Source organism: Corvus hawaiiensis, chromosome 29 (genome assembly GCF_020740725.1).
Source record: "Corvus hawaiiensis isolate bCorHaw1 chromosome 29, bCorHaw1.pri.cur, whole genome shotgun sequence".
NCBI classification, from domain to species: domain Eukaryota; kingdom Metazoa; phylum Chordata; class Aves; order Passeriformes; family Corvidae; genus Corvus; species Corvus hawaiiensis.
This window is the reverse complement of record NC_063241.1, coordinates 1,093,632-1,107,255: the sequence shown is the minus strand read 5'-3', so window position 1 is coordinate 1,107,255 and position 13,624 is coordinate 1,093,632. Positions and strand designations below refer to the sequence as shown.

The 13,624-nt window shown below is 67.1% G+C and overlaps 3 protein-coding genes across 3 annotated transcripts; 2 read left to right on the top strand and 1 right to left on the bottom strand.

The window, feature by feature from the left end:
* Nucleotides 1–1,847: 1,847 nt before the first annotated feature.
* TRIM46 (tripartite motif containing 46) lies at nt 1,848–9,362 on the bottom strand. The gene is made up of 10 exons (XM_048288501.1): nt 9,209–9,362; nt 7,559–7,814; nt 6,683–7,026; nt 6,027–6,170; nt 5,810–5,905; nt 5,439–5,692; nt 5,224–5,345; nt 3,051–3,350; nt 2,669–2,966; nt 1,848–2,534 (listed from the first exon to the last, which is right to left on the bottom strand). Exons 1-10 carry the CDS (start codon nt 9,269–9,271, stop codon nt 2,159–2,161), a joined length of 2,253 nt encoding a protein of 750 aa, XP_048144458.1. The 5' UTR covers nt 9,272–9,362; the 3' UTR covers nt 1,848–2,158.
* Nucleotides 9,363–9,767: 405 nt separating this feature from the next.
* KRTCAP2 (keratinocyte associated protein 2) lies at nt 9,768–11,704 on the top strand. The gene is made up of 5 exons (XM_048288608.1): nt 9,768–9,874; nt 10,392–10,546; nt 10,822–10,885; nt 11,123–11,189; nt 11,500–11,704. The coding sequence occupies exons 1-5, from the start codon at nt 9,871–9,873 to the stop codon at nt 11,618–11,620; spliced, it is 411 nt and encodes a 136-aa protein (XP_048144565.1). The 5' UTR covers nt 9,768–9,870; the 3' UTR covers nt 11,621–11,704.
* A 633-nt stretch (nt 11,705–12,337) lies between these two features.
* On the top strand, nt 12,338–13,048 carry DPM3 (dolichyl-phosphate mannosyltransferase subunit 3, regulatory). Its single transcript, XM_048289071.1, has 2 exons — nt 12,338–12,433; nt 12,740–13,048. The coding sequence occupies exon 2, from the start codon at nt 12,746–12,748 to the stop codon at nt 13,031–13,033; it is 288 nt and encodes a 95-aa protein (XP_048145028.1). The 5' UTR covers nt 12,338–12,433; nt 12,740–12,745; the 3' UTR covers nt 13,034–13,048.
* Nucleotides 13,049–13,624: the final 576 nt, after the last annotated feature.

Genomic DNA, 13,624 nt, shown 5'->3' with positions numbered 1-13,624 from the left:
GCTCGGGGTCTTCCAAACGCTCAGTGAGCCCCAAAAAAGCTCTGGGGGGTGCTGGAAGAAGAGGCTGTGTGGTGACCCCAGGAGGCCGTGTGCCAGGGTACAAACCTTGGAACAGCCATGCCTGGAGTGCAGTGGTGGCCCCCTGACAGCCCCAGTTTGGGCTGGGCCTGTTCCTGGGCACTGGGAGGGTTTTGGCAACCACTGAAAAGGCAGAAAAACAAGGAACCAAACCTTCCCCAAAGAAATCCCATGTGAGCGCAGGCACGGAGCCAGTGCTTGGCCGGGAGCAGCCCAGCAGCGGGCAGCTGATGGGTCCCTTGGCCACAGCCTGTGGGCTCTGGGTGGGGCCCATGGCTGTGCCAGGTGCCCAGGGACCCTGGCATGTGCTGGGAGGTACCCGAGCTGTGCTGGGGTGCCGGCAAGAGGCTGGGGGTCTCTGGAGCATGGAGGGAGGCCTGGTGCCCTGTGACTGCTGTGGGGCTGGGGGGTGCACTGATGGGGGGCTCTGGCACAGCGTGGCACCCCCCAGCTCTGTTCTGCCAGCTGGGGATGGGGCTGTGTGCCTAGGGCAGAGCCCCGTGGGGGAAGGGGTGTGCCTGGGACTGCTGCTGCCCCACTGAGCCCCCCCAGCCCTGGGCAGGGCCCCAGGAATCAGAACAGGGGCCTGATTTGCAGGGCTGGGCCCTACAAAAAGCTGCCTGTTGGCAGAGAGCTCAGCCCCATGGCCCCCTCCCTTTCCAGCTTGGGGGCCGGGATCTCCAGGGACTGGCACCCACCCAGGCAGGGCCCTGCCCCACTTGCAGCCCCTCCACCTGCCACGCAGAGCACCTGGGTGGGGGGTCCAGCTCCAATACCCACTCAGAGAAGATGCCTCAGCACCCAGCAGCTCCCCTGGCTGGGCTGGCCACCCTTGGGACTCCCCAGTAATGCGGCAGGAGTTTGCTCTAGGCCCAGCGGGGAGATGGCCGGTCCAGCAGCCCCCTGACACCCTGTGATGGGGTGGCAGTGACCACGTGGCCGGGCAGAGCACGGGTAGGACCTGACACGTCAGCACTGCCCGGGCTGGGCAGGGTTGGTGCCTGCTGGCCACGGCCCAAAGGGCAGCCCGGCCCCACGGCCCCCTGGTCCCCTGGACAGCCTGATCTCACAGCCCCATGGCCAGCCCAGCCCCACAGTCCTGTGACCCCACAGCCAATCCAGCCCCAAGACCCCTGCTCCCTTGGCACCCTGACCCCATGCCTAGTCTGGCCCCATGGACAGCCCGGCCCCACGGCCCCCCTGTGGCAGGGAGGCTCCGGAGGAGTCTGGCATCGCAGTTTATTGTAGGAAACCATGAAAATACAGCGTTTGTTGTAACAGAACCCAGGAGAAATGACAGCAGCTCGGACGGATCCCGGCGTGGGACTGCCGGCACAGCCCCCGCAGCACTGGGGCTCCCCGGCGGGTCGGATCCGGACCCCGCAGCCCCAGCCCCCCCCGGCTGGGTGCAGTTTGGCACCGAGCGGTGTAACGGGAGCCAAGCGTGGCCCTCAGAGCACGTGCAGGCGGGGCACGGGCAGGGCTGGCCAGGCACGTTGCTGCCCAAGGACAGGGCAGAGCAGGGGGCACTGAGGTGCCCAGCAGCCCACGGGAGGGACCCCATGGTGGCTGTGCCCAGGGGTGGTGCCTGGCTGCAGCCAGATGATCCACATTGAAAACGAGCCATTTTACAAAACATCTTCACACCTTGTTCCAGCCCAGCCTCCCCCCGCCCTCTCCCCCGCCCCAGCTGCCTCCCCCACCCCAACCAGCACCCAGTCTCTCCCCTCCACTGTCACCCCACTGTCACTTTCCACCCCCCTCCCTGCGCAGCCCCGTCCCCCTCCCTGACCCATCTCTAGGGCTCACCCTCTGCCAGCCCTGCCCACAGCCCCAGCCCAGAGCAGCCTCGGGCTGAGCTGGAGCTAGGGGCAGGCGGACAGGGTGAGGAGGGGACGGCAAAGCTGTCCCCGTCCCCCCCATCCCACAAAACAAACACCTGGCCTGTCCCCAGTGGTGGCAGGGCCGGGGCCACCCCTTCTATGCTCTGCTCCCTGCCCACTTGTGTCCCCCCAGGCCCTGGCACTCGCGGGGTGCCCGGGAGGCAGAGCCGGCAGCGTGCGGGGAGCGTGGGCACGGATCAGTCCAGCTTGGCGAAGTTCCCGATGGTCACTTTCCGCTCCTGCTTGTTGGCCACCAGCTCCTGGAGGTGCAGGGCCCCCCCTCCGATGAAGCAGAAGGCAGGGCAGACGGGCCCCGAGCAGTCCACGCCGCACTCCCAGAGCTCACGGAAGGAGACGGCGTCGTAGAAGCTCACCTTGCCCTGCTCGTAGTCCAGGCAGATGCCGATGCGCGGGGGCAAGGGCACGGTGCAGCCGTTGGGGTCGCGGGACGTGAGGGCTGAGCCGTGTGACAGCAGGATCTTGCCCATGCCGATGGTGAGGAAGGCGTAGGGAGGAGGTGCCTCCACTGTTGTGTCCTCTGCCCCACTGTCGTGGCCACTGTCGGGGTCATACCTGCGGAGGGGGGACAGGTGAGTCCTGGTGCCAACACCCACGGGACAGGCTGGAGCTCCCCTCACACCCCAGTGCCCACTGGGGAGGCAGGAACAGGCAGAGGACACCCTGCACCCCCAAACCACCCCGCTCACCTGGGGCTCACCACGTCCTGTGGCACCTGGAACCACTCCTGCAGTTTGCTCTCCAGCCCCACGCCCACCTTCACCAGGTAGGAGCTGGGGTCCACGCAGCAGGCCCAGTAGCTCTTGCCCTGGGTGATGGCCACGTCGCCGATGACCAGGTCGATGGACAGGTGGCAGCTGGTCATCAGGCGCTCGGCCGCGAAGAGCATGGGGATGCCGGGGACGCTGCGCACCGCGCGCTGGTCCTTGCTGATGGCCAGCCGGTCCCGGTTGAAGCCCCAGCGGTTGTCCAGGAAGAAGTTGAGGACTGTGGGGAGGAGAGGAAGAGGAGGGTGAGCAGAACAGCACAGCGGGGCACTCTGGGGTGACCCAAGCCCGCATCCCCTCTCACCCGGGGCGGGTGGCGTGTGCAGGTAGATGTCCTCACTGTAGTCCCCGAAGCCCGCCTTGTTGTAGCCCTTCACCCGGAGCACGTAGACGCTGTCAGTGTCCAGGTACTCGACGAGGGCGCAGGTGCCCCGCACCTCCTCCCGCCGCTGCCACAGCTTCAGCCCCTTGGCCTTGGTGTCGGTCTTGCGGAACTCCACCGTGTAGTGCCAGGCGGGCGGCGAGTGCTGCGGCAGCCGCCAGCACAGGAAGATCTGGTCGTAGGTGTAGGTGCGCTGCGTGTCGATGACGGGGGCCTCGGGCGCTGCGGGGAGAGGCAGCGGCGGGCATCAGGCAGCATCCCCTGCCCCGCAGGCAGGGAGGCGGCCGGACGCAGGGAGGGGGCATTCCGGGATTCCGGACGGACTGACGGACGCACAACCAGCAGAGTCTAGAGGGGTCTGACTGCGGAGACCGTGTGTCGGCACCGGAGGAGAGCGAGAGTCAGGGGGACAGAGGAGCTGCTGCTGTGGGGCTCCAGGGACCAGACAGGCTGAGTGCAAGTCGGGAGGGAGGAGAGAGAGAGAGAGAAAGAGAGAGTGGAGGCAGCGGAAGAGGAGGAGGAGGAGGAGATGGGGATGGAGGGTGGTAGAAGGTACTGGCAGGAACAGAGGCAGGGTGGGAAGGAGAGATGAGGGGATGGCGGGTGGGAGAAGGGTAAGGGAAAGATGGGAATGGGGCAAGGAAGAGAAAGGAAACAGGATGAGGAGGGAGGTAGAAAAGGGGCAAGGAGAGGGATGGAAATGGGGAGAGGAAGAGGACAGAAATGGGGTGAGAGTAGGATGGAAATACAGAAAGAGGGAGAATGGAAATGGGGCAACAATGGGGCAAGGACAAAGTGGGAATGGGATGCAGGAAGGGACAGAAATGGGGCAAGGAGGCAGATGGGAACAGGGCAAAGGGGGAAAGAAATGGGACAAGGAGAGGAGTGGAAATGGAGTGAGGAAGAGGATGGAAATAGGGTGACAGTGGGACAGAAATGGGGTGCAGAGAAGAACATAAATGGGGCAAGAATGTGGACATAAATGGGGTGAAGGGGGAACAGATATGGGGCAAGGAAGGGGATGGAAATGGGATGAGAGAGAAGAAAATCGAACAAGGAGAGGGGTGGAAATGGAGCAAGGAGAGAATGAAAATGGAGTGAGAAATGGGGTGAGACTGGGACGGAAATGGAAAGCGGGGGAATGGAAATGGGGTGAGAAGGAAGTGGAAATAGGGCAAGGATGGGGTTGAAATGGGGCAAGAGAGAGTGGAAATGGGATGAGGAGGGGGGAGAAAATGGGGTGATGAATGGGGCAGAAGTGGGTGAGGATATGGACAGAAGTGGGGTGACAGTGGAACAGAAATGGAGTGAGGAAGGGGATAGAAAGAGGGCGAGAGGGTACGGAAATGGGGTGAGAGGGGGGCAGAAATGGGGCAAGGAAGGGGATGGAAATGGAGCAAGGAGTGGGATGGAAATGGGGTGAGAGGAGGATGGAAATGGGGCGAGGATGGGGACGGAAATGGAGTGCGAGGGGGTGGGAGGGCAGGAGGAGCGGCGGCAGATGGAGGAGGCAGAGCCACCGGCTGCCAGCGCCGGCGGGCAGGACGGGGATGGAGGATGGCGGCGGAGCGGGGCCGGGGTGGGAGCGGGATGGAGGGATGGAGGGATGGGAAGAGAGAGCGGGGCGGCTCTGGGGCAGGGGTGTGACTTGCCTCAGTTACTTCGGTGACGCCTCGGCAGCGGCCGCAGCCTATAAACAAAGAGAGGTAGAAGCAGGTCTGAAACGTGTCGCCAGCGGGTCCGGCAGGGCCCCGCGGCTCCTGCCCTGCGGGAAGCGCCTGCCCGGCAGTGGGGCAGCTCCGTACTCACCCTCCGGCACTCCTGCTGCCCTCACCTGGCACCACGGCCCTGCCTGTCTGCCCCTGGCCCGGATGCCCTGGCACAGGGCAGGGCAGGGATATCTCTGGGGGCTGCTGGGGCGGGGGCTGTCCCTGACGGGGAGGGGGCACCGGCAGATCCGCGAGCGCCTGCCCGAGCGCGGCCCTGGGCAGCCGCGGCTGAGCTGGAGCTCCGAGGCGGGGAGGGACCCGCTCTGCCCGCGGGGGCTGCGCCTCGGCACGGGGCACAGCCGGTGCCCGGGTGCCGCTGCCTTTACCTCGGATGAAGGCCAGGTCGGTGAGCAGCTTCAGCTCCCTGCTGACATCCAGCTGGAAGTGGCTGAAGGAGGCGTTGGCTGCAGGACGGAAGCTCTGCAGCGAATCGGTGGCCCTGAGGATCCTGCAGCGCAGGAGAGAGGGGATGTCACGGGGACGCTTCGGGCACCAGAGGGCCCTGACCCCCCCCAACAGCCCCGTGCCCGCAGCCCAGCACCTGTTGTGCAGCTGCTTGGCAGCCTGGACAAAGCAGGGGTGGTCAGTCTCCTTCAGCACCTCCTGAGCATAGCCCACCATGCCCGAGTTCTCCAGCATGGCCTGGTGCTCCCGGATCTGGCCGTGCAGGCTGGCCAGCCGCTCCTGCTGGCACTCCTCGATGGCCTGCAGCAGGGTGGCCCGCTTCTCCTCCAGCATGGCACAGAGCCCCTGGATCAGCTGTGACACCTCTTCCTTGGCCTGTGAGCCGTTCACCTGCCGGGCACAGACGTGGCAGGGTCAGTGTGTGGCATGTCCTGGGACCAGAGGGGACTGGGCTGGCTGTGCCACCTAGGGACAGCTCAGGGACAGACGGGCGCCCTCTGCCCCTACCTCCGTGTGCTTCACTGTCTCCTCCAGCTCGGCAATCTGGGTCTGCACCGTGTCCTGGCTGCTCAGGATGTAGGCGAGGCTCTTCGTCAGCTTCTCCTGCAGGAAGGTGATGAGACGTGGTGCCGGCAGACCCCGCCCCACACCCCCCATCTGCACCGGGGCTCTGTGGTGCCCCCAATTCCCCCCAGGGCCCCAGCCCGGCCCCAGCAGCCCTTACCCTGAGGGCTTGGTAGGCGCTGAGCACCGGGGTGATCTTGTGGCTGGTGTGGGTGCGGCGCACACGGCAGAGCTGGCACACCAGCCGCTGGCAGGTCTTGCAGTAGTGAGTCACCTCCTCCTTGTGCTCCGGGCACATCAGCCCCTGCGCGGGCACAGCGGGGCTCAGCGGGGTTCTGCACCCTGCTCCAGCCCTGCAGAGTCCCACCCCTGCACCCCCAAATCTTAGAATCATGGAATGGTTTGGGGTGGAAGGGGACCTTGAAGATCATCTTGTTCCAACCCGCCTGACATGAGCAGGGACATCCTCAACTCGACCCCATTGCTCAGAGCCCCACCCTGGCCTTGAACACTTCCAGGGATGGGGCATTCACAACTTCCACGGGCAACTTGTTCCAGTGCCACACCACCCTCACTATAAGAATTTTTGCCTAATATCTAACCTAAACTTACTCTTTCAGTTTGAACTCACTGCCCTTTGTCCTGTCATTCCAGGCCCTTGTAAATATTCTGGCCCCACCTTTCCAAAAGTTCCCTTCAGATACTAGAAGGCCACAATCTGGTAACCCCAAAGCTTCTCCTCTCCAGGCTGAACAAACCCCATTCTCTCAGCCTTAATCCCCCATCGGGGCAGGAGGACCCACAGGGAGGCTGTACCTTGGGGCGGAAGGTGAGGGTGGGGGGCGTGGGCTCGTGCTGGGCTTTCTGGGTGCCCCAGGGGTGGTAGAGCTTGAAGCACTCATTGCAGAAGCTGGACTTGCACTCCGTGCAGCCCTTGGTGGCCTCCAGCTGCGGGGGCTTGCAGAACTGGCACATGATGGCCGCGCTGATGTTGATGGTCTGCCGGTACCGCTCCACCACCCGCTCCAGCGTCAGGTTGCGGAAGAGGCTGCCCAGGCCCCGCTCGCCCAGGTCCACGTCCCGCTGGCAGGCGGGGCACGGGAAGCTGACGGTCTGGGGGTGCACAGCACCCCGCTTGCGCCCTGGGTAGGTGCCAAAGCCTGTGGGAGGGAGGCAGGGAGGGGGTCAGCAGGGCACGAGGCCAGAGTCCCTCAGCCCTCCTGATGTGCTGTCCCCATCCCCATCTCCATCCCTTCCAGCTGCCCCTGTTCCCAACCCCTCCAGTTATCCCTGTCCCCATCCTCTCCAGCCATCCTCATCCCCTCTGCTGTTCCTATTCCCTCTGCCATCCCCTCCAGCCATCTCCCTCCCCTCCCTCCATCCTGTTCCCTCCAGCCATCTCTGTCCTCATCCGCTCCAGCCACCCCTGTCCTCTCCAGCCATTCTTGTCCCTTCTGCTGTCCCCATCTCCCCCAACCATTTCTATCCCCTCCAACCATCCATCCCGGTCCCCTCCAGCCATCCTCCTCTCCTTCAGCCATCTCGGTCCCCTCCAGCCATCCCCACCCCCTCCAGCTGTCCCCAACCCCTCCAGCCATCCCTGTCCCCATCCCCTCAGCCACCCCTGTCGTCTCCAGCCATCCCCATCCCCTCTGTTGCCCCTGTCCCTCCTGCTGTCCTCTCCAGCCCCACCTGACTTAAGGAGGCGGTCGAGCCGGTCGGGTTTGGGGACAGCCCGGCGGCCCAGGCGGGGGCTGCGGGTGGACGGGGTGGCTGCAGGCGAGGTGGGCTCGGAGGTGGGGTCGCAGCACAGGTGGCCGTGCTGCAGTAGCACCTCGCTGGCACACACGTGGCACACGTTGTGGGTACAAGGCAGTGCCAGAGGCTGCTTGTACATCTCCTTGCACACCGGGCACACCAGCTCCCGCTCCATGTTCTTCATGCTGGTCTGCGGAGAGAGCGGGAGTGTCACCCGCCGGCGGCAGAACAGGGCCGAGACCAGATGGGACCAGCACCAGGGCCAGGACCAGCACCAGGGCCAAGATCAGCATCAGGGCTGGGACCAGCACGAGGACCAGGATCAGCATCAGGACTGGGATCAGGGCCTGGGATCGGCATCAGGACCGGGATCAGGCTGGGACCAGCACCAGGGCCGGGATCAGTATCAGGACCACGACCAGTACTGGGACCCAGGCTGGGATGGAGACAAGGACTGGGACCATCATCAGGACAATGATGAGGCCTGGGACCAGCAAGAGGGACAGGATGAGGACAAACACTAGGACCAGCACCAGGATGAGGATCAGGGCTGCCACTGCGATGAGGAATGGAGCTGGGATCAGCAGCAGCGCCAGGATCAGGCCTGGGAGCAGTATCAGGAACAGCACCAGGGCTAGCACCAGGATGAAGCCCAGGGCTGGACTGGGGATGGGAACTGGGGCCACACCACGACCAGGACTGGGGCCAGCACTGGCACCAGGACCAGCAGCATGGTCAGGATCAGGATCAGCACTGGGACCAGCACAGGGATGGGGATGGGGGCTGAGGCTGGGATCACAGCAGGGTCAGGATCGGGCCTGGGAACAGAACCAGAGCCAGGACCAGTATCAGGACTGCGGCTGGGGGCGAGGATGAGAGCCAGGGCCAGCATCAGGCCAGGATCAGGCCTGGGACCAGCAGCATGGTCAGAATCAGGACCAGCACCGGGATCAGAACCCGGACAGGACTCAGGCCTGGGATGGGGATGGGACTGGGGCTGGGCCCAGAGCAGGGCCAGGATCAGGCCAGTATCAGGACTGGCAGTGGAATGGGGATGGCGGCCACCACTGGGATCAGCACCAGGATGGGGCCCAGGGCTGGGATGGGAATGGTGGCTGGGATGGGGATGAGGTCCAGCACTGGGAACAGTGCCAGGATGGGACCCAGGGCTGGAATGGGGATGGGGACTGGGATGGGTGCTGGGATTGGAACTGGGATGGAGAGGGAGATGGGGGCCAGGGTGGAGATGGAGGCTGGGATGGGGACTGGGGCTGGACCCACAGCAGAGCCCGGATTGGGCCCAGCACTGGAACCAGCGCCAGGACCGGGCTGGGCACCAAGATCGGGGCCGGGATGGGGCCGCCCCCTCTGCACCCGGTGCTCCCGGCTCGACCGTGGCTCGGTGTGGGGGGGTCTCGATGACGGCCCTCCCCGGAGGTCGCTGCGGTGAGTCGGGGTGCGGGTCCGCTGCCCGCCCACCCCTCAAGGGCATCGCCCTCCCCCCTCCGTCCCCGCCGCGTTGCCACGGCGACCCGGTCCCGGAGGACCCCTGTCCGCCCCCCCGCCGCCACCGCGGCCGCTCACGCTGATGCGGACGAGCGCGTCCATGATGGAGGTGAAGGTCTGCAGGTCCTCGCCCTCGGCCATGGCTCCGCTCCCCGCGCCCGTGCCTGCGGCGGCAGCGGCAGCAGCGGCGGCCGCGATCGCCCCGGTGTGTTGCAGGGAGCGGCGGAGCCGGGGGGAGGGCGGGGGGGTGGCGGCGCGCATGCTCGGCGGCGCCCGCCCCGCCGGCACCGGGGGGGCGGTGGAGGCACCGGAGGGGCGGCACCGGTGGCGGGGGTCGGCGCGGAGATGCTCTCACCGCACACGCGGGCATCTCCCGACGGGCGACGCTTGGGGAGAGGCGCCTGGGGTGGGCTGCGGGCAGGATGAGCGTGGCACGGGTACCGGCGGTGCTCCCGGGGGGGGTCCCGCGGTCGGTGCCGGGGCCGGGTGCGGGGGTCCCGTCCCCGCGCTGTTCCTGTCCCGGCCGCCAGAGGGCGCTCCGTGCGGCGGGGGACGTTGCAGTGCCACTCCCGGCCGCCGGGGGGCGCGCGCGCCGCCGCGCGGGCAGGGAGGGGCGGGGCCGCGCGCGCACGCGCAGTGGCGCAGCCCGGTGCTGCTGCCGTGTCCCCCCTGCGCGCGGCCGCAGTGCGCGCGCGCGGAACCGCGGCACCGGGAGCGGACCGGGACGGGCTGGGGACACCATGGGTAAAGGGGGGCACGGGGGGGGGGTAACGGGGAAACGGGGGGGAATGGGGGGGCACGGGGACAGGGGCGGTAATGGGAGTACCCGGGGGCAAGGGGGGCACGAGGGGTAATGGGGGTAATGGGGGGAGCCGGCGTAACGGGGCAGGTGGGTAACCGAGGCGGGAGGGGTACCGGGGGTAGGGGCGATAGCGGGGGTAACGGGAAAGGGGGGGAGGGGGGGAGTGAGGGGTACCGGGGCAGGGGGGCACGGGGGTAACGGGGGTAACGGGAGCGGGGGGTAACTGGGCAGGGGGGGGACGGGGGCGAGGGGAGTGGAGGGGTATTGGGGGCACGGGGGTAACGGGGCGGGCATTAACGAGAGTGGGGGGGTAACTGGGCTGGTGGAATGGGGGAATGGGGGAATGAGGGGGGTAGCGGGGGCGGGGAGCACGGGACGGCCCTATGGATGCAGGCTGGGCTCAGGTCCCGGGCCCGGTCCTGGTCCTGGTGCCGGTGCTGAGTCGGGCCCGGGGCGCAGCCGTAGGCACGGGCACGTCCCTGGCACTGTCGTCGCTGCTGTCGCTGCTGCTGTTCGCCGGGATGCAGATGTACAGCCGGCAGCTCGCCTCCACCGAGTGGCTCACGATCCAGGGCGGGCTGCTGGGCTCCGCGCTCTTCGTCTGCTCCCTCACTGCATCCCTGGGGACCAGCAGTGGGACCGGGGGACAGAAGCGGGGCTGGCGGGGAGTGGGGCCAGAGCACCGTGTCAGGGGACTGGAAACGGAACCAAAGGGGTGGTGGGGAGCAGGGCCAGGGGCTGGGAGTGGGTCCAGAGGCTGGGAGCAGAGCCGTGGGATGGGAGTGGGGGGACGGGAGCAGGTCCAGAGGCCAGGAGTGGGGCTGGAGCAGAGAGGATGGGAGATGAGAGGACAGCAGGATCCCGTTCTGTCCCTTAACCCCACAACCAGGCCTTCAACAACCTGGAGAACCTCATCTTCGGGAAGGGCTTCCAGGCCAAGATATTCCCCGAGAGTAAGTGCTGTGGGAGCTCAGGAGGGGAGCGGGAACACGTCGGTGTCCAAAGGCCTGTGGAAGGGCTGGGGGTGCTCCAGCAGTGGGACTGGACGGTCCCAGCCCTGCCCTGGAACTGTGGCAGCTCCCCTGGAGCTTTTGCTGGGCCTGGGGGAAATGATGCTGCTGCTGCAGCCACGGCCTCCCCCATCACCGGGGGCAGCCCTGCAGCATCGTGTGTCTCCTGGTTCTCCACAGTCCTCACCTGCCTCTTGCTGGCCCTGTTCGCCTCTGGCCTCATCCACCGGGTCTGTGTGACCACCTGGTATGTCCAGAGCTGCCCTGGAGGGTGGGGAGCGATCAAGGGGACCCCGAGGGATCACGGGTGACACTGGGAGAGGGACGGGATGCTGGGCAGGGCCAGGACTGCCAGGGACCCTCAGGGGGCTGGCAGGAACGGCAGCACAGTGGGAGCCAAGGGAGGGTGTTCAGGAAGGACACGGGAGAGTGGGATCCAAGGGGGAAGTGTTGGTGTAGGAAGGGCAGGGGAGTGGGACCCAGGGAAGGTGTTGGGATGACCCTGGCGTGTTCCTGTGCCCAGCAGCTGAGCACCCTCTTTCCTTCTGCCCTCGTAGCCTCATCTTCTCCATGGTCGGTCTCTACTACATCAACAAGATCTCCTCCACTCTCTACCAGTCCACAGCACCCGTCGCTGCTCCTGCCAAGGCTGTCGGGAAGGGCAGGAAGAGAAATTGATGTCCCGATGCCCCTTCCTGGGGCAGCCCCCTCCCTGTGGCCGATCCGGGACTCCCCCCTGCCCAATAAAGCCATTTCTTTGTAGCTTCTTGTCCCCTTCGCCAGCTCCTGGCCCTGTTCCTGCCCCTGCTGTGCATCAGTGTGGCTGGGAGTGGCCCTGGAGCCTGGGGTAGGTTCTGGGTTGCCCAGGGAAGCTGGGGGTGGCCAAGGGGGGCAAGATGTGCTGCTGGTATCTTGTCTGCCCAGACCTGCAGGGGAGGAAGATCCCAGGGGAGCCAGGCAGGTTGGAGCAGACTCTGGAGCGGGCAGGGGGGCTGTGGGGGTCCCAGTGGCTCGGGTTGCAGCCCCAGCTGCCACCAGACTGCTGCGCTGGCACAGCCGAGGCTGCTGGGTTTGGCAGGGGATCACAGACTCATCTGTGCCCTCCACAGGACACCGTGTGGGGGGGCACCGAGGCTGCTCCGGTGGGGGGGTGGGAACGGCACGGTCCCCGCAGCTGTGGGAGGGTGGACGGGACTCGCTCCCACGCCAGGCCCCTGGCACCCCTCCGGCCGGACGTGGAGGAAACCAGATGCTTCCTGCGGCCCCGGCCGCGGCCGACAAAGCCCGGCGCTTCCTGCGGCACCGGGAGCGGGGCCGGACCCGGGGTCCCGGCGGGGTCCCCGTGGTGCCGTGCCCCGCCCCCAGGGGGCGCCCGCGGCCGCTCCCCTGTGGAACTACAGCTCCCGGCAGCCCTCGCGCGCGGCGCTTCCGTGACGTCACCGCCGCGCCGAGCGGGGAGCGGGACCAGGACCGGGAGCGGGACCAAGCCAGGTGGGGGCGGGGCTGGGCCCGGGTCTTTGAGGGGGGGGGGCTCGGAGGGGTGCGGCCGGTACGGCCGGTGCAGGCCCAGAGGGGTTTGGGGCCGCGCTCCGGTCAGGAGCCCCGGGGAGACTGGGCCCGGCGCGGGGCGGCCCGTCTTTCCCGGCTCCGCTCTCCGGGCTTCCCTCCTCCTTCCTTCTCTTCCCCTCCCCCCCCGCCCCGCTTTCTCCCCCCGTCCCCTCTCTCCCCTTTTCCCCCTCTGCTCCTCTCATGGGTCCCCCTCTCCCCGCTCCTGTCTCACAGCCCGTCTCCCCTCAGGCCGCCATGACCAAGCTGGGGCAGTGGCTGTGCGGACTCGCCCTGCTGGGCTCGGCCTGGGCCGCGCTGGCTCTGGCCCCGCCGGGGCTGCAGCCGCCGGCCCCGCTCCGCCAGGCGCTGCTGCCGCTGCCCGTCTACTTGCTCGTGGCCTTCGGCTGCTACTCCCTGGCCACCGTGGGCTACCGCCTGGCCACCTTCAACGACTGCGAGGAGGCGGCCGCCGAGCTGCAGGAGCACATCAGGGCGGCCCGGGCCGACCTGCGGCGGCGGGGGCTGCGCCTCGGACCCCAATAAAGCCCCGGGACGGCAGCTGCCGGTAGCTGTTCTGTGATCCCGGGACACGGCGGGAGCGAGGGGCTCCACGGACACGGGGGCCTCCAGGGACGCGGGGGGCTGTGGGCACTGAGAGCCTCGGGCGCTGCTGGAAGCCGCCCCGGGGGAATCACTTGGCTCTCCCGGGAAATCGCTCAGCTCTCACCGGTGTGAGGTGGGGGTTCGGGGAGGGTCTCTGTGAAGGGTGGGGTCTCCATGCAGGCCCAGTTCTCCCACCACTCTGAGGGGCTGCAGGGAACCCCCACCCCGTCTTGCCCTGCCTCTCCCTCCCTGAGCTCCCTGGAACCTGGCTCTGGAGTCGGATGCGGGGTACCAGGCCGTGCCCCAGAGCCCAAGCACATTCCCGGCTCACATCCCCGGCAGGTGGGAGCTGGAGGAGCTCATCCCATCCTGCTGGCCGGATTCCCGGGAAGGAGGAGAGGGACTGGCAGGGTGGAGGCGGGCGACACAGCCTTTAAATCGTGGCGTGGTGTCCCCCCTGCCCCGGCAGCTCGAGGGAGCTCCCCCGACTCCTCTGCCCATCCACAGCACCACACTGGGCTTCACGGGGAA